The sequence below is a fragment of the Drosophila simulans genome, chromosome X (assembly GCF_016746395.2).
Source record: "Drosophila simulans strain w501 chromosome X, Prin_Dsim_3.1, whole genome shotgun sequence".
Taxonomy (NCBI): Eukaryota; Metazoa; Arthropoda; class Insecta; order Diptera; family Drosophilidae; genus Drosophila; species Drosophila simulans.
The window spans coordinates 10,634,382-10,647,456 of record NC_052525.2 but is presented as its reverse complement, the minus strand read 5'-3'; the positions used below and the strand labels follow the sequence as shown (position 1 = coordinate 10,647,456).

The window sequence follows — 13,075 nt, the reverse complement described above, 5'->3', positions numbered from 1 at the left end:
GGCGAATATCGATTGCCTGCGTAAGGCAATCGAATATTATCGGCAGCCATTTGGGGGACTCGCATGGCAAGTTAACTTTGGAATAACTTCATATTTTACCGATAAATAAGTTTTCTTGTTTCCATAGTAAGTACAAATAAATGTAATATATTAAAACAAAGATGTAAGTACAACGCAACTATTAATAATCCAATTATATAATTATAAATAACTATCGCTGCAAGCTTTATGGTGTGATGCTAGAGATGTGTTAAGTGCGGAAAGCGATAGTTTCGCGCCTAGCTAAGTTTTTTCCAAAATGAAACCATACGTATGTATATTTTATTATTTAGGTTTGTTTATTTAACAATACTACAAATACTAAGTATTTACGAACTGAATCCTTTGCTCGATTGCAGTCGTTATTGGCCCGGTGGAGTTCATGTAGTCCATCAAGGCATCCAAGTCGAAAGGACCAAACCTTGCAAAATAAGGTTTTTAATACTATATTTATGGTCAACATTGTTTAACACGCTTACTCTGGATCTTCTGCATTTTCGCTGATTACGCTGAATCCGTTCTTGCCATTCGCCAGGTACTCCATGACCACCACGCGGTACTTGTGTTCCAAATCGAGTGGAATAAACCTGGGCACCTGGCACATGGAGCACCTTACTCGCACACTGAATACTCTCTGATCGGCGTTCAAATCGTAACGGATACGGAGACCGGAAACCTGGAGGAATCGGGAGGAACGCGGTGTGGGCGAACTGGCATTCATGGGCGCCACCACGTGCTCCAGCAGCTCCACAACGTGCCTACCACGCAGACTGAGGGCCACCAGTCTATTCTGCCATGGGCACATGGCAAACAATTGCTTGTAGGTGATGTCTGTGGGGTGATATACTTAGTCTTATTGTTCGATTAAGGATACATGTAGTTTTCAGGACTCACTGCCAGCTGGAATAGGCACGCGAAAAGTTCCCGTGGATGTCAAGGCAATAGTTACGTTACTCCAACTCTCCCCAGACGACGATGAAGCATCCTTGACAAACTGAAGATTCTCATTGGACTAGGTCAGTTGCAAGTGGGTTGAACCCACCAATACTTACCGCATGAAGCATGGCATCGGTGAAGAAGTTACCCAGATTGCATTCCCCACTGCTGCACTGACTCTTCTGGAGATTCACGCGACTTTGGCCCACTGTCCGCTCGGCAATGGGTTCCATCTCGAGTTGCCAAGGCACCATGGCCTCCAGTACGATGTCATCTTTAGGGGATTTCAAATGGTATATGGTTATATTATGCTAATATTGCTTCCAAACGTATTCCCCAGCATCAATAATCTTCCAGAGAAAAGATATGGTTGTGTACTTTCCCTGATAACTTTATTGTGACAACTGCAAGAATTGCACATTATGGATATAATACATATAATCAGTTGAGCACTGTGATGCGTCCCTCGAGGCCCTGGTAAATGGGATTGATGTGATTGCTGTACGAGATTAGGGCATCCAAGTCCGTGACTCCCCACCTGAAATCAAATGGTATTACAACATGGAACACAAGATGAGCGGCCTGTATGTACGTACTGGAGGTCAGTGCCCTCGGCGAGCATGGTGTAGCCATCGCCACCAGCCTGCAGGAAGTTGGGCGATGTGAGGCGATAGAGCTTGTCGGATACCAGAGGCTCGTACTTGGGCACCTCGCAGTCCGCACAACGAATCGTTACGGATATGACACGCGATCCCACCGGCTTCGTGTAGTCGTACTTCGCCCGGATGCCCGAGAACTGCAGATTGATGTACGAGCCGGTCACGCCGTTCTCGAGATCCACCTTGCTCAGGGCCCACTCCATGGCCTCCACTATCTTGCTGCCCGGCAGATTGTAGGACACCAGCGTGTTCTCGAAGGGCGACATGCTGACTATATGGGCGTACGTAAGATCTGAGGAACACATTCAAATGAAGATTTTTAGATGACTTTTTTGCTATAACTTGGTCAAAAACGATCACACAACCAAAAGAATGACTTTTTTGTGCAGCCTATGATCCACATAAGCTATCCCTGTAACTCGTGCATTGATTTCGGGAAATATTTTTTTTTCGAATTTTCTGATTTTTTAAATTCATTTTTTTGCGAAAAATTGACAAAAATTTACATTTTAAACTGTGAATGCCATTCGAAAGGGAATTTTGTGACGAGTTCAACGAGGTATAGCATTCCATATTTGGACAAATAACTCAACTCGCTTTGGGTTAAAAACTGATCCATTTTGTCATAAAATCGGCATCCCATCTTTTGAAAAATGTTAAAATTTTTCTTAGGAGTATTTGTACTGGAAATTGGCCTAAAATAATCGCATAGAAAATATAACTAACGAATTTCGTATACCTATATTTTTGTTATTTTTAAAAGAAATCTAATTATACTTAATTCGAAATCTGGAAGTCGAATGTTCTATTAAATTCCAATACTCACTGCCCCTGTTGAGCGGCACACGGAGTCCTCCGATGTTCATGAGTCCGGCGGATACATTCGTCCAGACCTTTTCTTCATATGAAGCCATTCCGACGAACTGCAAGCGAAGAGATTGCATATACTTGATCCACAAAAGGTCTTCCCACTTACAGAATGGACCATGGCGTCGCAAAAGAAGTTGCCCAGGTTGCACTCTCCGGCGGCACAATCGTCCTTGGTGAGATCCACCTTGGTGTTGCCCACCACTACCTTGCCCGTCTCGTCGATCACCTCCTTCCACGGCTGCATGGCCACCAAAACTTCCTCATCTACGGGGAGCACAATGCACAAGAACACATCAGATATACAATCCTCCTGCAATCGCGGACTTTCACATGGCACACAACAACACAACATAACTTATAGGTACACTGAAAACAAATCACTTGCAGTTCACACAAAATAACAAGTTAAAATGAAGCACTCAAATGATAACATAAAAACAAGCAAATAAGAAAATAATCGAGGGATTAGTTCTTATAGAAAAAGAACTTGGGAATTATAAGGCCGTTCGAGCAGTAGAGGTACAGTTACGAATTCATCTTAAGAAGTTACGATACCCTACTGACTCAATCGTACTGACCTTCTGGCACGGATTGATCCATGTAGAGCGGGTCACCTTCGTAGTCAAGCACATCGCCATTGTCATCGAAGTAGACGATCAGGTTGCCCACGTAGCGGGCATAGGCCGATGCCTGGACAATGAGCACGCGGTGGCCAGAGCTGTGGATCACCTCGGTGGGATAATCACCGGCTGGGTTGTGTGGCCCCGGCGGATCGCCCGTGTAGAGGAAGGTGTGCGAGTGGGAGCCAACGATGACGTCGATCCAGTCGCCGGCATTCGCAGCGATCTGCTGATCCACATCGTAGCCGCAGTGGGAGACGACGATGATGATGTTGGCACCCTGGGCCTTCAGCAGCTGCGCCTCCTCGCGAATGGTGTCGCTCTCGTTGCGGAAGATCACCTTGCCGGTATTGGCCAGATCCTGCAGCACAATAAAATCCACTCAATTTAAATGGCAACTGGATGGTGGAATCACCCAAACTCACGTAGGTTGTCTCCAGGATAACACCAATCACGCCAATCTTGCGGCCCGATCGCTCGATAATCATCGACTTGTTGTACTTGCCCTCCATGGTGGGCTCGTGGGCGCAGTCCATGTTGGCCACCAGCATGTTGGTGTCCACCGTCTCCAGGAATGGCACCACGCCCTCCACTCCGTGATCGAACTCGTGATTGCCGAGGGTCTGCAAGGGTTGGTCAATTGTGGAGATCAAGCAACGCATATGTATACCATCACTTACCATCACATCGGCGGGCAGAAGGTTCAGCAGCTGCTGGGTAACGTTCCATCGACCGATGTTGTACCACAACGTGCCCTGGAAACTGTCGCCGGCATTGATGTAGATGGGATTGAGCTCCGCCTGCTCCTGGAGCAGACGCTTCACGGTGTAGACGGTGCGCGGATAGCCACCGATGCACTCCTCGCCCTCGTCGCAGGTGCCACCGGAGGTGTCCGTGGCCTCGAACCTGCAAATGGAACGGATCGCAATCGAAGCGTGGATTAGATCTCGAGTGGGCTCGTGCTCAACGATACGCCATGGCCATGGCCCATCGTACGTATCGTTATCGGGATCGGGAAATCAGTCAAATCGGCATACGCAACGAAATCAGTACGTGGACCTGATAGTATGCCATGGTTTACGATCATGTGCTGGCCATAAACCGATCCAATCCGATCGTGCCTTACCTGGCGTGCAAGTCATTTATGTGGATTATGGCCACGGGAAAGCCCTCCTTGTCGGCAGCCTGCGCGGATGAGCACATGACCGCGATCACCGCCACCACCACTAACAGCGACCATGTCAGTCGATTGCAAGCGGTTGCCATTTTCCGACGCACCTGCACCTGCACTTCACCTCACCAGAAAAAAAAATTGGTAACGAATTAAATTCAAGTGTAAGCACACCCAACGCGATGGCCGTCGATAAGGCAACTGAATGGCCAAAATAGCGAAATCTGAATGGGCCTCGCACCCGATCCGATCTGGGCTGGATTGTGGGTACCCTTCCTCCGCTGATAAGCCAAGTATGTGCGTTATGCATGACCATTACGCGGCGAAAAACTGCGGCATATTGCTTTGTCCGGCAAACAGACAAAAAATTAAACTTTAAACATTTAATTATATATTTTAGCGCTAAGAATAACTACAATTTCCAGTTAAATAGATTTTCTTTTCAACGAACCAAAAAAAAAGAAGAATAGAATGCACATTACTCATACGCCGCGTTGTCCGTTTTCTTTGTCAAGTGGCCAGCAAACTGAATAGCCTGCAAATATCCCCTTAGTGCTCACACTTGCTGGGTGCTGGAAAACACTTAATGATATGCACCTATAGATCCCCGATAAGCCAGTATGGCCGAGATATGGCCAAACGGATACGACGGTCGCTATTCCGGTAATACTCAACTGCGCTGACACATGTTACACATGCACGGCACTTGATGTTTGGCATGGAGTGGAGTGGAGTGGAGTGGCCCTCCTCCTACAAGCGATTGTTTATTGCGTTCTGGGCCAAAATAAAATATATATATATATGGGCGTGGGATTCGGACAGCCACCGCACAGCCATGTAATAAACAGGCAATCAATTTGGTTTATAGCGCCAAAAGCGAATTGGTTATATTACAAATAGACGGAACTTCGATCTCAACGGATGATAATCTCCCTCTTTTGCGAACCACAAGGTTAAGTTTAGATTACATACGTTATCCTGAAAATATTGGCGTATTATTGGAACTTACCTTAATGCCACAAGGCAATCGTATCAGGTTTATAAGGCGTTGATAAACCAGATTTCAATCAATTCCTACCCGATAAGCGCGCTTTACATCAGCCAAAGTACTTGAGATAATGCAGATAGTTAATCAAATAAAAATAAAACCACAACTTGGCAATAATCCGTACAAGGAATCAGTAAACTATAGATTTCTAGAGGTAAATGTATAATATATAGATTCCCTTTATCTTAACCCAATGACAATTGTTTGGAATAAGAGTCATTCTTTTTGGGGTATTCAGCCGTATGACCATGGATTCGAAACTGGCCACGGGATTGTACATATCCGTATAAAATAGTACAATGATTTATTTCATTCTCATTGACAAATAGATTGAGAGCTCGTCGTGGATTACTCGTAGGTATAAAGCACACTATGCATGTAAGTATTATGTTTGTCTGTATATAAGATGTCAGCGCAAGTCTGTATATATATATATACATATATAAATAAGGAGTGTCTATATATATATATATATATACATATACTATAAATTGTATATAAATATAATGTATATGTAATATGTCTGTGTATAAGTATCAATGTATTAAGTTAATTGCTTAGCGTAAAGCACAGAGAATTTTGATATGAGAATGACTGAGAACATTCCAGCATGCGGTGCGCTCAGAGATCGGATACGGGCTCCATCGGGACCTGGGATCTATGCAGCACCTGGCATCCTCCTCCATCTTTCACTCCAACGTCCCAGTTCGCTGGGTGAACGCAAAGGCAACAATGAGCAAAAAATCGGCAAACAAGTGACTAGAAATGATGATAACTCTTCCTGATTCGAAAGTATGTTGTGTTGAGCATTGGTCGGGCTGGAGAGTGGGGGTGGGTCGCCGGGTTTAGTGAAAGACGTCCATGAACGGAAAGTAGGCCTGCTCCGGCTCGAGCAGATCCACGAGGTAGCAAACTGTGCCGGCCACACCCTCGTACAAGCTATGCGGACGATCCGGTGTGCGGGCGCGCAGTTTGAACTCGGCATTGGTCAGCAGCTCCATGAACTTGTGCGCCCTGTACAGGTACCTCATCTCGTTGGTCAGGCGGAACAGCAGCAGGAAGACATAGCCATTGCCGGCGACGCCATGGCAGATGCCCGGTCCCTTGCGCAGGAAGCCCTTCTTCCACACCATATCCGCACAGCGACGCAGCGAGGTCAAGTACTTCTCCTCCTTGAAGATCAGATAGGCCTTGGCCAGCAAATAAACGGCGCCGGGTGCTCCATGGCACCAGTGCACCAGACGCTTGTCCCTGCCCGAGCGCAGATCCTCCAGGGCCACCGGAAAGTTGCCATCGCTGTCCTGCAGCTCCAGAAAGAAGTCAATCGAGCGCTTGATGTCGCGCAACTCGGCGGCCGGCGCCGAAATGGGAAGCGTGCGGAACCACGGGCTGTCCAACAGCATGTGCAGAATGGCGCACAGGCCATGGGCCGCACCCAGGTACTCCGTGCCATGGTATTGGTACATCAGCGGACACGGCGAGTGGTTCTGCTTGCTGTACTCGCGGCCGCTGGTCACGATTAGCTGGCAAATGGATACCAGGTCGTCGTCGGTTATCTTCTTCTCCGGCAGTACATCGTTTAGCCAATAGCAGCCGGATAGATAGCCGGCACGTCCAACCAGCACCTCATCGCAGCCGTATTTGGTGTGCATGAACTCCTTGCTGCACGGGATGCCCGACTTGAAGTTGGCCAAGTCATCGGACAGCTCCTCGGTGTCCTTCAGCTCCTGCGAGATTGCTGCCGAGACGGCATAGATCCCAGCATTGCCGCACAGGAAGGAGTAGCGCTCGGCGGAGCGCTTCTTGTAGCGATTGGCATTCACCTTGGCATTGCGGATGAAGGAGGCCGCGTGATCCAGTGCCGGATAGAGATCGCGTGTCTGCTCGCAGCTGTTGAGCTTCCAGAACATGAAGGCTATGCCGGCATTGCCCACATACAGATCCCCGCGATTGTCCTCATCATCGCTGTTCGGATGACAGTGCTCCAGTATGGCGTCCACATAGGTGCAGATCAGATTCTTGATGTGCTCCTCGTCGCTGGCGAAAGGTGTATTCTCCCCGCCGGCGAAATCGACAAAGGGATTCTTCAGGTAGCGGCGTTCCATGGCAAACTCCTGGCCAGGATCGGTGATCAGTTGGCCGGTCTGCTTGACGTCTGCCTCTTCCACTGGACGACTTGCAATGGCACCAGCTGAAATCGTACATACATGCGGTATGTGATAAGTGCAAGTTAGGAAATCGATTTGCCGGCTTTAAGGGCGCGGCCGGGCGTCTGGCAGCCACCACCTCTTCCTCCTCATACACTCACCTGTCTCAGGTGGAAACGGCAGTCGTGACTTCGTCGAGCACCTTCTGGCAATGGGACGAAGCTGCGGATTGACCAGCAAACTTAATATATGCAGTATTTGGCTAACTTTTGTTGTATTATCACCGAAATACGAGATGTGTGTGTTTGCAGGGACGAGTATTCTTGTCAAGTGTGGAAAGTCGGCGTGGATGTTCTTCTCACAGCCACCTAAAATCCGGAAAACTTGGCGCTTCTGCGGGAGAACTTATTTCCGAACTGTCGACCGGCTCGACTCGAAATATTTAAACAATTCCTGACAGGAATGCTTAGGTCCTGTAGAAAAGAGCTGAATGAAACATCGATACCATATCGATGAGTCCCTTTAGCCCAATTTTACTCTGCCATCGGTTTTTGAATTTAAATTAAAAAAAGAAAACAGAGCTTCTCCTAAGAGGAACAACTTTGCTATGGCGTAATTATCTAACTAATTAGGTAATACGGCAAACGCTCAGTAATTAAAGTACTTAAGCTATCGATAACAACGAATCCAACTGCTATAAATATCGGTTAAAAGCTAGCTACATTTATCGCTATCAAGCTTAAAATGTACTAACATGTTAAATTGTCTTCAAAAATGCTTTCTTTTTAGAGATTGTATATAAGATATGGACATATGCATATGGACAATATATTATTTAATTTCTAGGCTTGAAGGTTGTTAAAAGTACCAACTTTACAGCTGACACTAATTGTTATTAGCCAAAGCAAAACACAAAGTTCGTACATTTTGCTTCCTAACTCGACCGGTTTATTTCAGTAACAGTATAAATATATTTCAGAGGGTATCATCCTCGCATCACATTTTCGTCTCCAGTGCTCACTTCCTGCGCTGACCACCACTCAGAATGGTGACGATGCGGATGAAAATGTTCAGCACGTCCATGTAGATCGACATTGAGCTAAAAGATAGAAACAAATAGGATAGAGTTTCAGCACGGCATGGATGAGAAGTGGACTTACGCGTTGATTGGATCGTATGGAGTGTAGCTGTACTGGGGATAGACCTCAGCGCGACGCACCATGCGCTGGGTGTCATAGAGCAGGAAGCCACTGAAGAGGAGGAGGCCGCCATACAGGGACATGGAGGCCAGACCTGCGAAATGAGAGTTGAATGGGTTAACTCCGCTAGGCAATTCATAAAATATAATGAAAAGTGGTGCTAGCACCAGTGGAACTGGCTGGAAACTTACCCGCGCCCAACGCCGTGGTGGGCGGCAGCCACATGGATGCCAGGGAGGAGGCAAACACCACGCCCAAGCCAATGGCCAGTGGACCTCCCATGTAGAGGAACTTATCGCTGGGGGCACACGCGGCGATCGTGGACAAGCCACCAACAACACCGCCCGTGTAAAGAGCGGCACGGGTCAGAATCGGTCCGCCCATGAAGCAAATGGGTGCGATCACGGCGCCCAGAATGGCGCAGTGCACCGCCCAGGCCAGATGCTTGGCTCCCAGACCCGGCTGGTACTCAATGGAGCGGGCAACTGCTCCGCTACCGATAACCAGCGCCAGCGAAGCAATGGTCGCCTAAGCGATTGAAGGCAAATGAAGAGGAAGTGTTATGTTCTGTTGTGTCTGTTGGGCAGGTAGGTGGCAACAACTGCGAATTGTGCATGAGGACTCACCAATATGCCGCCACGCGAGGCCAGCTCCAGGAGACGGTGCGAACGGAAGGTGGCTGCTGCTGCGGCCGCGGTGAGAACGCAGGAGCCACCGAAAAAGGCATAGGTGCTCTGGATACGATCACGCACAAACTGGGGCCACATGCTAAACGGAAGGTAAGGTATAATCTCAGTTATTACAATCCCTGTATTTCGCAAGGTAGAGACTCGTGTTATCACTCACATGGCGTTATCCGCGATGCTGGTTTGTTTTCCCAATCCCACGCCGTAGTAGCACAGGGCGCCCAATCCCACGGCGGCTGCTCCGGCTGCAGCGCCCTTTCCCATGGAGTAGGCTGCACGCCAGAAGAGTATAGTTAGACGACAGATATACATAGATGGGGGATTACACAAGAGACTTACCATTGGCACTCGGCGGACCCATTAGTTTCTCCTTCAGCGAGGGAGCACGCATCTCTTCGACGGGCTCACGGGTGCGAACCACCCTGCGGGCGTAGGTGCGCACCGTGGAGAGATTGAGATTGGGATTGGCCCGGAACAGCTGGGCCGGAGACTGGGCCAGGATCTTGATACCCCCGGCTGGACGGGCGGCAGAAAGTGCTAGACGCAGCAACATTGTGTTGTTGTGGTGAAATTCGGATGGAGGGCAATTGGTTTTCCTTCGGTAAGTGCTGCTTGATTCGGATTCCTATGTGGGGCACTATCGTTTTCTCCAACTGATTTTGATTGCTCACTGCAGTTTTATATCTTGTTGATTCGTAGAAATTGTTAATTATTTTACTGTCTCTTGTGCTTTGTTATCGATATGTGGTGTAATCGCTATTCGATGTCTGGCTACGTGATAACTATGCCTATCGCAGTACGCTACAAATACCGCTAATATCGATATTGCGCTAATATATAATATTGGAAATTCCGAGAAAATAAATAGAAATTAAAACGAACGATCCTGAAGTAAGGAATTCAAATCGTAGCCCGTTGTCTGAGATAATTTATTTGATAAGCTAAGCAATGCTATCGATAGGGCGCCAAGTTTGAAAAGCGTGCACAGTGGAAAAATACATTTCTTTAGACAAAAATTTTACATTTCCAGTTACTTAATATATTCATGTATTTATTATAGCTGCACTATAGACTAACTAGTCCTAGGAACAGAGCACCAGGTCACTTTTCACACCTGATACTTCCTCGCCGACGCCGTGGGAATCTCGCCACGAGGGAGTGTCCGCCTGTCGATCACTATCATCTCGGTGAGATGGGATGATCGCAGGGTACCATAGTGGTTGTATGTGTTGGTCTGCTCCAGAGTTCCCCCCGAATTCGACTCGTAGCTCTTGCACTCGTACAGTGGGCAGCATCGGGGATATTCGGCATGCGGTTCCGTCGATGGAACGGGCTTGCAATTGCCCTGCGTCAGTTTCGGCACCTGGCAGCTGGACCACGGATGAGTACGATGATCTGTTACCCGATGCTATGGCATACTAGAGCTGTCCGCTTACCTATCCTCCCAGAGTTGCTGCGATTCCAGGCATTGAATGCGGACGCACTGATCCTCCCGCGTGAAGACTTCGCCAATATACAGCTGCCGACCCGTCAATGTATCCATGCAGAACTGCTGATTGTACAGATACGCCGAGGCTATAGGGCGAATGTGAATATCAACGTATATTACGGAAAAATATATGGTTATCTGGAAAAATCGTACATCGATAGGGAATCGCTTGGCTGCCACCGATGATCAATGACATCATGGCCACTAAATGAATCACGATGCTAATTGACTCCATTTGTGAAAATTTCCTGTTCGAAAGAACTCAGATCGGCGGACAAAATTTGGCCCGACGTTTGCAAAGTTTAGCGCACAACTGAAGTCCGTTCGGTTAATCTTCGTTCATTTTTATATTAAAAAACCTAGAGTACATTGTTTATTTGTATGGAATCACACACTTACGACATTTGCGCGCTTTCTCTACAATAAATATAACAAATTTTACTCTGATCTGCTCAATGTTTATGCGTACGGGCCCGCCAACAGTGCGTTTCATAGGTGTTTAAACAAATGTTTATGATATTGAAATAGATCTCAATACCGTTGAAAAATTCCCTTGCTTTGCCAAAAATAGATTCAATCATACAAACATCATTTACACCTTCAGACTCTTACGCTTTATAAAGCCATAAACTTTCAGTTTATTTCTGGATTTTATTTAATTTAATTTCTGTAAATTATTGGATTGACAGTTGCGAAACGCACCTTACAATGCTCTGCTTATCGCGCCACAAAATTAAAGCAAGTGGAAGGAAAACGATTTATAGCAATATGCAAAAAGAAACAAATATCGATCCATATTGTGTGTATATAAGTCCGTCTGACCTGCCTAATCAGCATAATAATATATACATATATTCGCATGATTGAATCCACAAATATAGAAAGTACTTTCAGTGGGATAATTCAATTATTATTAATATCACTAATAGAGCAAAATGTATGCAGAAACTAATAGAATATACCGATTTACTACTAGAAAATGCACATTTTATTAATAATTGTATTCAAGTCGACTATCTCAGTAATCTCAGTAATGTTTTACTTTTGATTTTGAATTGGTTGTACCTATTCTCTTCACCGTTGCTGTATACAATTGTATAAACATATAGTTGAGATGCAAAGAATTGTTTATGTTTCGATGTTTTGGTTCGCGCCGGACGATCATGCTCATCCAATGCCACCAAGTCCATTATGCAGACAGTCGGGCACTGGGGCATCGATGGGTGAATCATCCAAAAACAGTTCCCAAATCGATTCAATAAACCATTTGATATAATATAATTTTATGTTACATTAAGCAACAAATTGAACGGCTTTAAAACGTATGAACTAATGGTATGACTGGTTTCTCTTCAATTGTCGAATAAATCTTTTGCCTTTTACTCAACAAACTGAAAAAGAACTAAAACATCAATGACTAAATTGACAGGAAGAAATATATATTTGTATGCAAGACCATTTTGTATTGCTACCAAATTGCCAATTTCACATAAGTTCAACATGGAAAAGAGTTTGCATGCAAAATGTGCACAATACGTCAATCAGAAGGTGAATTTCCGGGGTTGTCCCTTATTTCGAAAAAATGCTGGGAATCTGATTTTCACGTGACAGTCTGTGAAATAAGTATGTAACACCTAGTCCGCTGGCGAATCCATTGATAATCGCTCGGGCTGATAAGCTGCATCTTCCATCAAGTGTGTGTAATCAGTGTGCCGTCTAATCAATTCCAGAATATTTCAAACGATTAGTGCGAATTCGATGATCCCAGACGGGAGATTGGATTTCCACTGATTATTCGGGCCAAGAAATTGTGCGCACGAGTGCAGTTTGGATGTCTGCGGCACATCCTTTCCGTTGGCCAAAAAATCCATAAGCGAAAGGGATACTTGGACTTGATGGCGGAACCGGAAACGGAAGCTGTCACGCAAGCCTTTCACTCGCCGCTCAATTTTTCATCCCGCAGTGTCAGTTGAATGAGTCACGAGTCATGTGTGGCCGGAAAATTGCCTACTCTTGTGTGCTTCAAATGCTCGGAAAATGCTTTAATATATTGCATATTTCTTAGCTTGCCAGTTTTCGATTCTACAGAGTAATAAAATACCTAAATGTTTGTGTAAATGAATGAAAGAAATTCGTTTCATATTTCTCGGTTAAAAAGTTATGAAAATATGATATTTTGGAGTTTGATATTGCTGCTTGAAGATTTTCAAT

At 45.9% G+C, this 13,075-nt stretch overlaps 4 protein-coding genes and 1 long non-coding RNA gene across 9 annotated transcripts; 1 reads left to right on the top strand and 4 right to left on the bottom strand.

The window, feature by feature from the left end:
* The first annotated feature begins 14 nt into the window (after positions 1-14).
* Positions 15-1,479, top strand: LOC120285243. Of its 3 annotated transcripts, none has more exons than XR_005544517.2 (5): positions 178-332; positions 399-473; positions 575-863; positions 927-1,268; positions 1,333-1,479. It is a non-coding gene; the product is annotated as an uncharacterized LOC120285243 (long non-coding RNA). The 3 variants fall into 3 exon arrangements; XR_006542028.1 differs by having other exon boundaries at positions 183-332; positions 575-859; positions 920-1,268; XR_006542029.1 differs by lacking the exons at positions 178-332; positions 399-473 and adding an exon at positions 15-126 and having other exon boundaries at positions 575-859; positions 920-1,268.
* LOC6725644 (apyrase) lies at positions 336-4,523 on the bottom strand. Of its 2 annotated transcripts, none has more exons than XM_016173702.3 (8): positions 4,251-4,523; positions 3,805-4,030; positions 3,550-3,747; positions 3,083-3,485; positions 1,092-1,249; positions 934-1,033; positions 519-870; positions 336-460 (listed from the first exon to the last, which is right to left on the bottom strand). In XM_016173702.3, exons 1-8 carry the CDS (start codon positions 4,388-4,390, stop codon positions 361-363), a joined length of 1,677 nt encoding a protein of 558 aa, XP_016038865.1. In that variant the 5' UTR covers positions 4,391-4,523; the 3' UTR covers positions 336-360. The 2 variants fall into 2 exon arrangements, with proteins under 2 accessions (XP_016038865.1, XP_016038866.1); XM_016173703.3 differs by lacking the exons at positions 336-460; positions 519-870; positions 934-1,033; positions 1,092-1,249 and adding exons at positions 1,379-1,513; positions 1,572-1,926; positions 2,461-2,557; positions 2,611-2,768 and having other exon boundaries at positions 4,251-4,510.
* Positions 4,524-5,565: 1,042 nt separating this feature from the next.
* LOC6725650 (lanC-like protein 3 homolog) lies at positions 5,566-8,017 on the bottom strand. Of its 2 annotated transcripts, XM_016173710.3 has the most exons (3): positions 7,775-8,017; positions 7,652-7,712; positions 5,566-7,534 (listed from the first exon to the last, which is right to left on the bottom strand). In XM_016173710.3, exon 3 carries the CDS (start codon positions 7,446-7,448, stop codon positions 6,189-6,191), a length of 1,260 nt encoding a protein of 419 aa, XP_016038864.1. In that variant the 5' UTR covers positions 7,449-7,534; positions 7,652-7,712; positions 7,775-8,017; the 3' UTR covers positions 5,566-6,188. The 2 variants fall into 2 exon arrangements, with proteins under 2 accessions (XP_016038864.1, XP_016038863.1); XM_016173709.3 differs by having other exon boundaries at positions 7,652-8,017.
* A 394-nt stretch (positions 8,018-8,411) lies between these two features.
* On the bottom strand, positions 8,412-10,270 carry LOC27206392 (growth hormone-inducible transmembrane protein). Its single transcript, XM_016173708.2, has 6 exons — positions 9,715-10,270; positions 9,536-9,647; positions 9,316-9,457; positions 8,881-9,217; positions 8,651-8,783; positions 8,412-8,589 (listed from the first exon to the last, which is right to left on the bottom strand). The coding sequence occupies exons 1-6, from the start codon at positions 9,926-9,928 to the stop codon at positions 8,508-8,510; spliced, it is 1,020 nt and encodes a 339-aa protein (XP_016038862.1). The 5' UTR covers positions 9,929-10,270; the 3' UTR covers positions 8,412-8,507.
* A 128-nt stretch (positions 10,271-10,398) lies between these two features.
* LOC6725648 lies at positions 10,399-11,211 on the bottom strand. Its single transcript, XM_002106619.4, has 3 exons — positions 11,018-11,211; positions 10,812-10,950; positions 10,399-10,745 (listed from the first exon to the last, which is right to left on the bottom strand). The coding sequence occupies exons 1-3, from the start codon at positions 11,097-11,099 to the stop codon at positions 10,484-10,486; spliced, it is 483 nt and encodes a 160-aa protein (XP_002106655.1). The 5' UTR covers positions 11,100-11,211; the 3' UTR covers positions 10,399-10,483.
* Between the last annotated feature and the right edge of the window lie 1,864 nt (positions 11,212-13,075).

What these genes read in the sequence shown, in the direction of transcription:
- LOC6725648 (XM_002106619.4), bottom strand. Translation starts at nt 11,099, where the DNA reads ATGGAGTCAATTAGCATCGTGATTCATTTAGTGGCCATGATGTCATTG. An exon ending in CCAAGCGATTCCCTATCGAT is followed by an intron (nt 10,951 to 11,017) that starts GTACGATTTTTC and finishes TTCGCCCTATAG; the next exon opens with CCTCGGCGTATCTGTACAAT. An exon ending in CAGCAACTCTGGGAGGATAG is followed by an intron (nt 10,746 to 10,811) that starts GTAAGCGGACAG and finishes TCCGTGGTCCAG; the next exon opens with CTGCCAGGTGCCGAAACTGA.
- LOC6725650 (XM_016173709.3), bottom strand. Translation starts at nt 7,448, where the DNA reads ATGGAACGCCGCTACCTGAAGAATCCCTTTGTCGATTTCGCCGGCGGG.
- LOC6725644 (XM_016173702.3), bottom strand. Translation starts at nt 4,390, where the DNA reads ATGGCAACCGCTTGCAATCGACTGACATGGTCGCTGTTAGTGGTGGTG. An exon ending in GGATCAATCCGTGCCAGAAG is followed by an intron (nt 1,250 to 3,082) that starts GTCAGTACGATT and finishes AATCCCCTAAAG; the next exon opens with ATGACATCGTACTGGAGGCC. An exon ending in CCGATGCCATGCTTCATGCG is followed by an intron (nt 1,034 to 1,091) that starts GTAAGTATTGGT and finishes GAGAATCTTCAG; the next exon opens with TTTGTCAAGGATGCTTCATC.
- LOC27206392 (XM_016173708.2), bottom strand. Translation starts at nt 9,928, where the DNA reads ATGTTGCTGCGTCTAGCACTTTCTGCCGCCCGTCCAGCCGGGGGTATC. An exon ending in GGGTCCGCCGAGTGCCAATG is followed by an intron (nt 9,648 to 9,714) that starts GTAAGTCTCTTG and finishes TCTGGCGTGCAG; the next exon opens with CCTACTCCATGGGAAAGGGC. An exon ending in CACCACGGCGTTGGGCGCGG is followed by an intron (nt 8,784 to 8,880) that starts GTAAGTTTCCAG and finishes CTCATTTCGCAG; the next exon opens with GTCTGGCCTCCATGTCCCTG.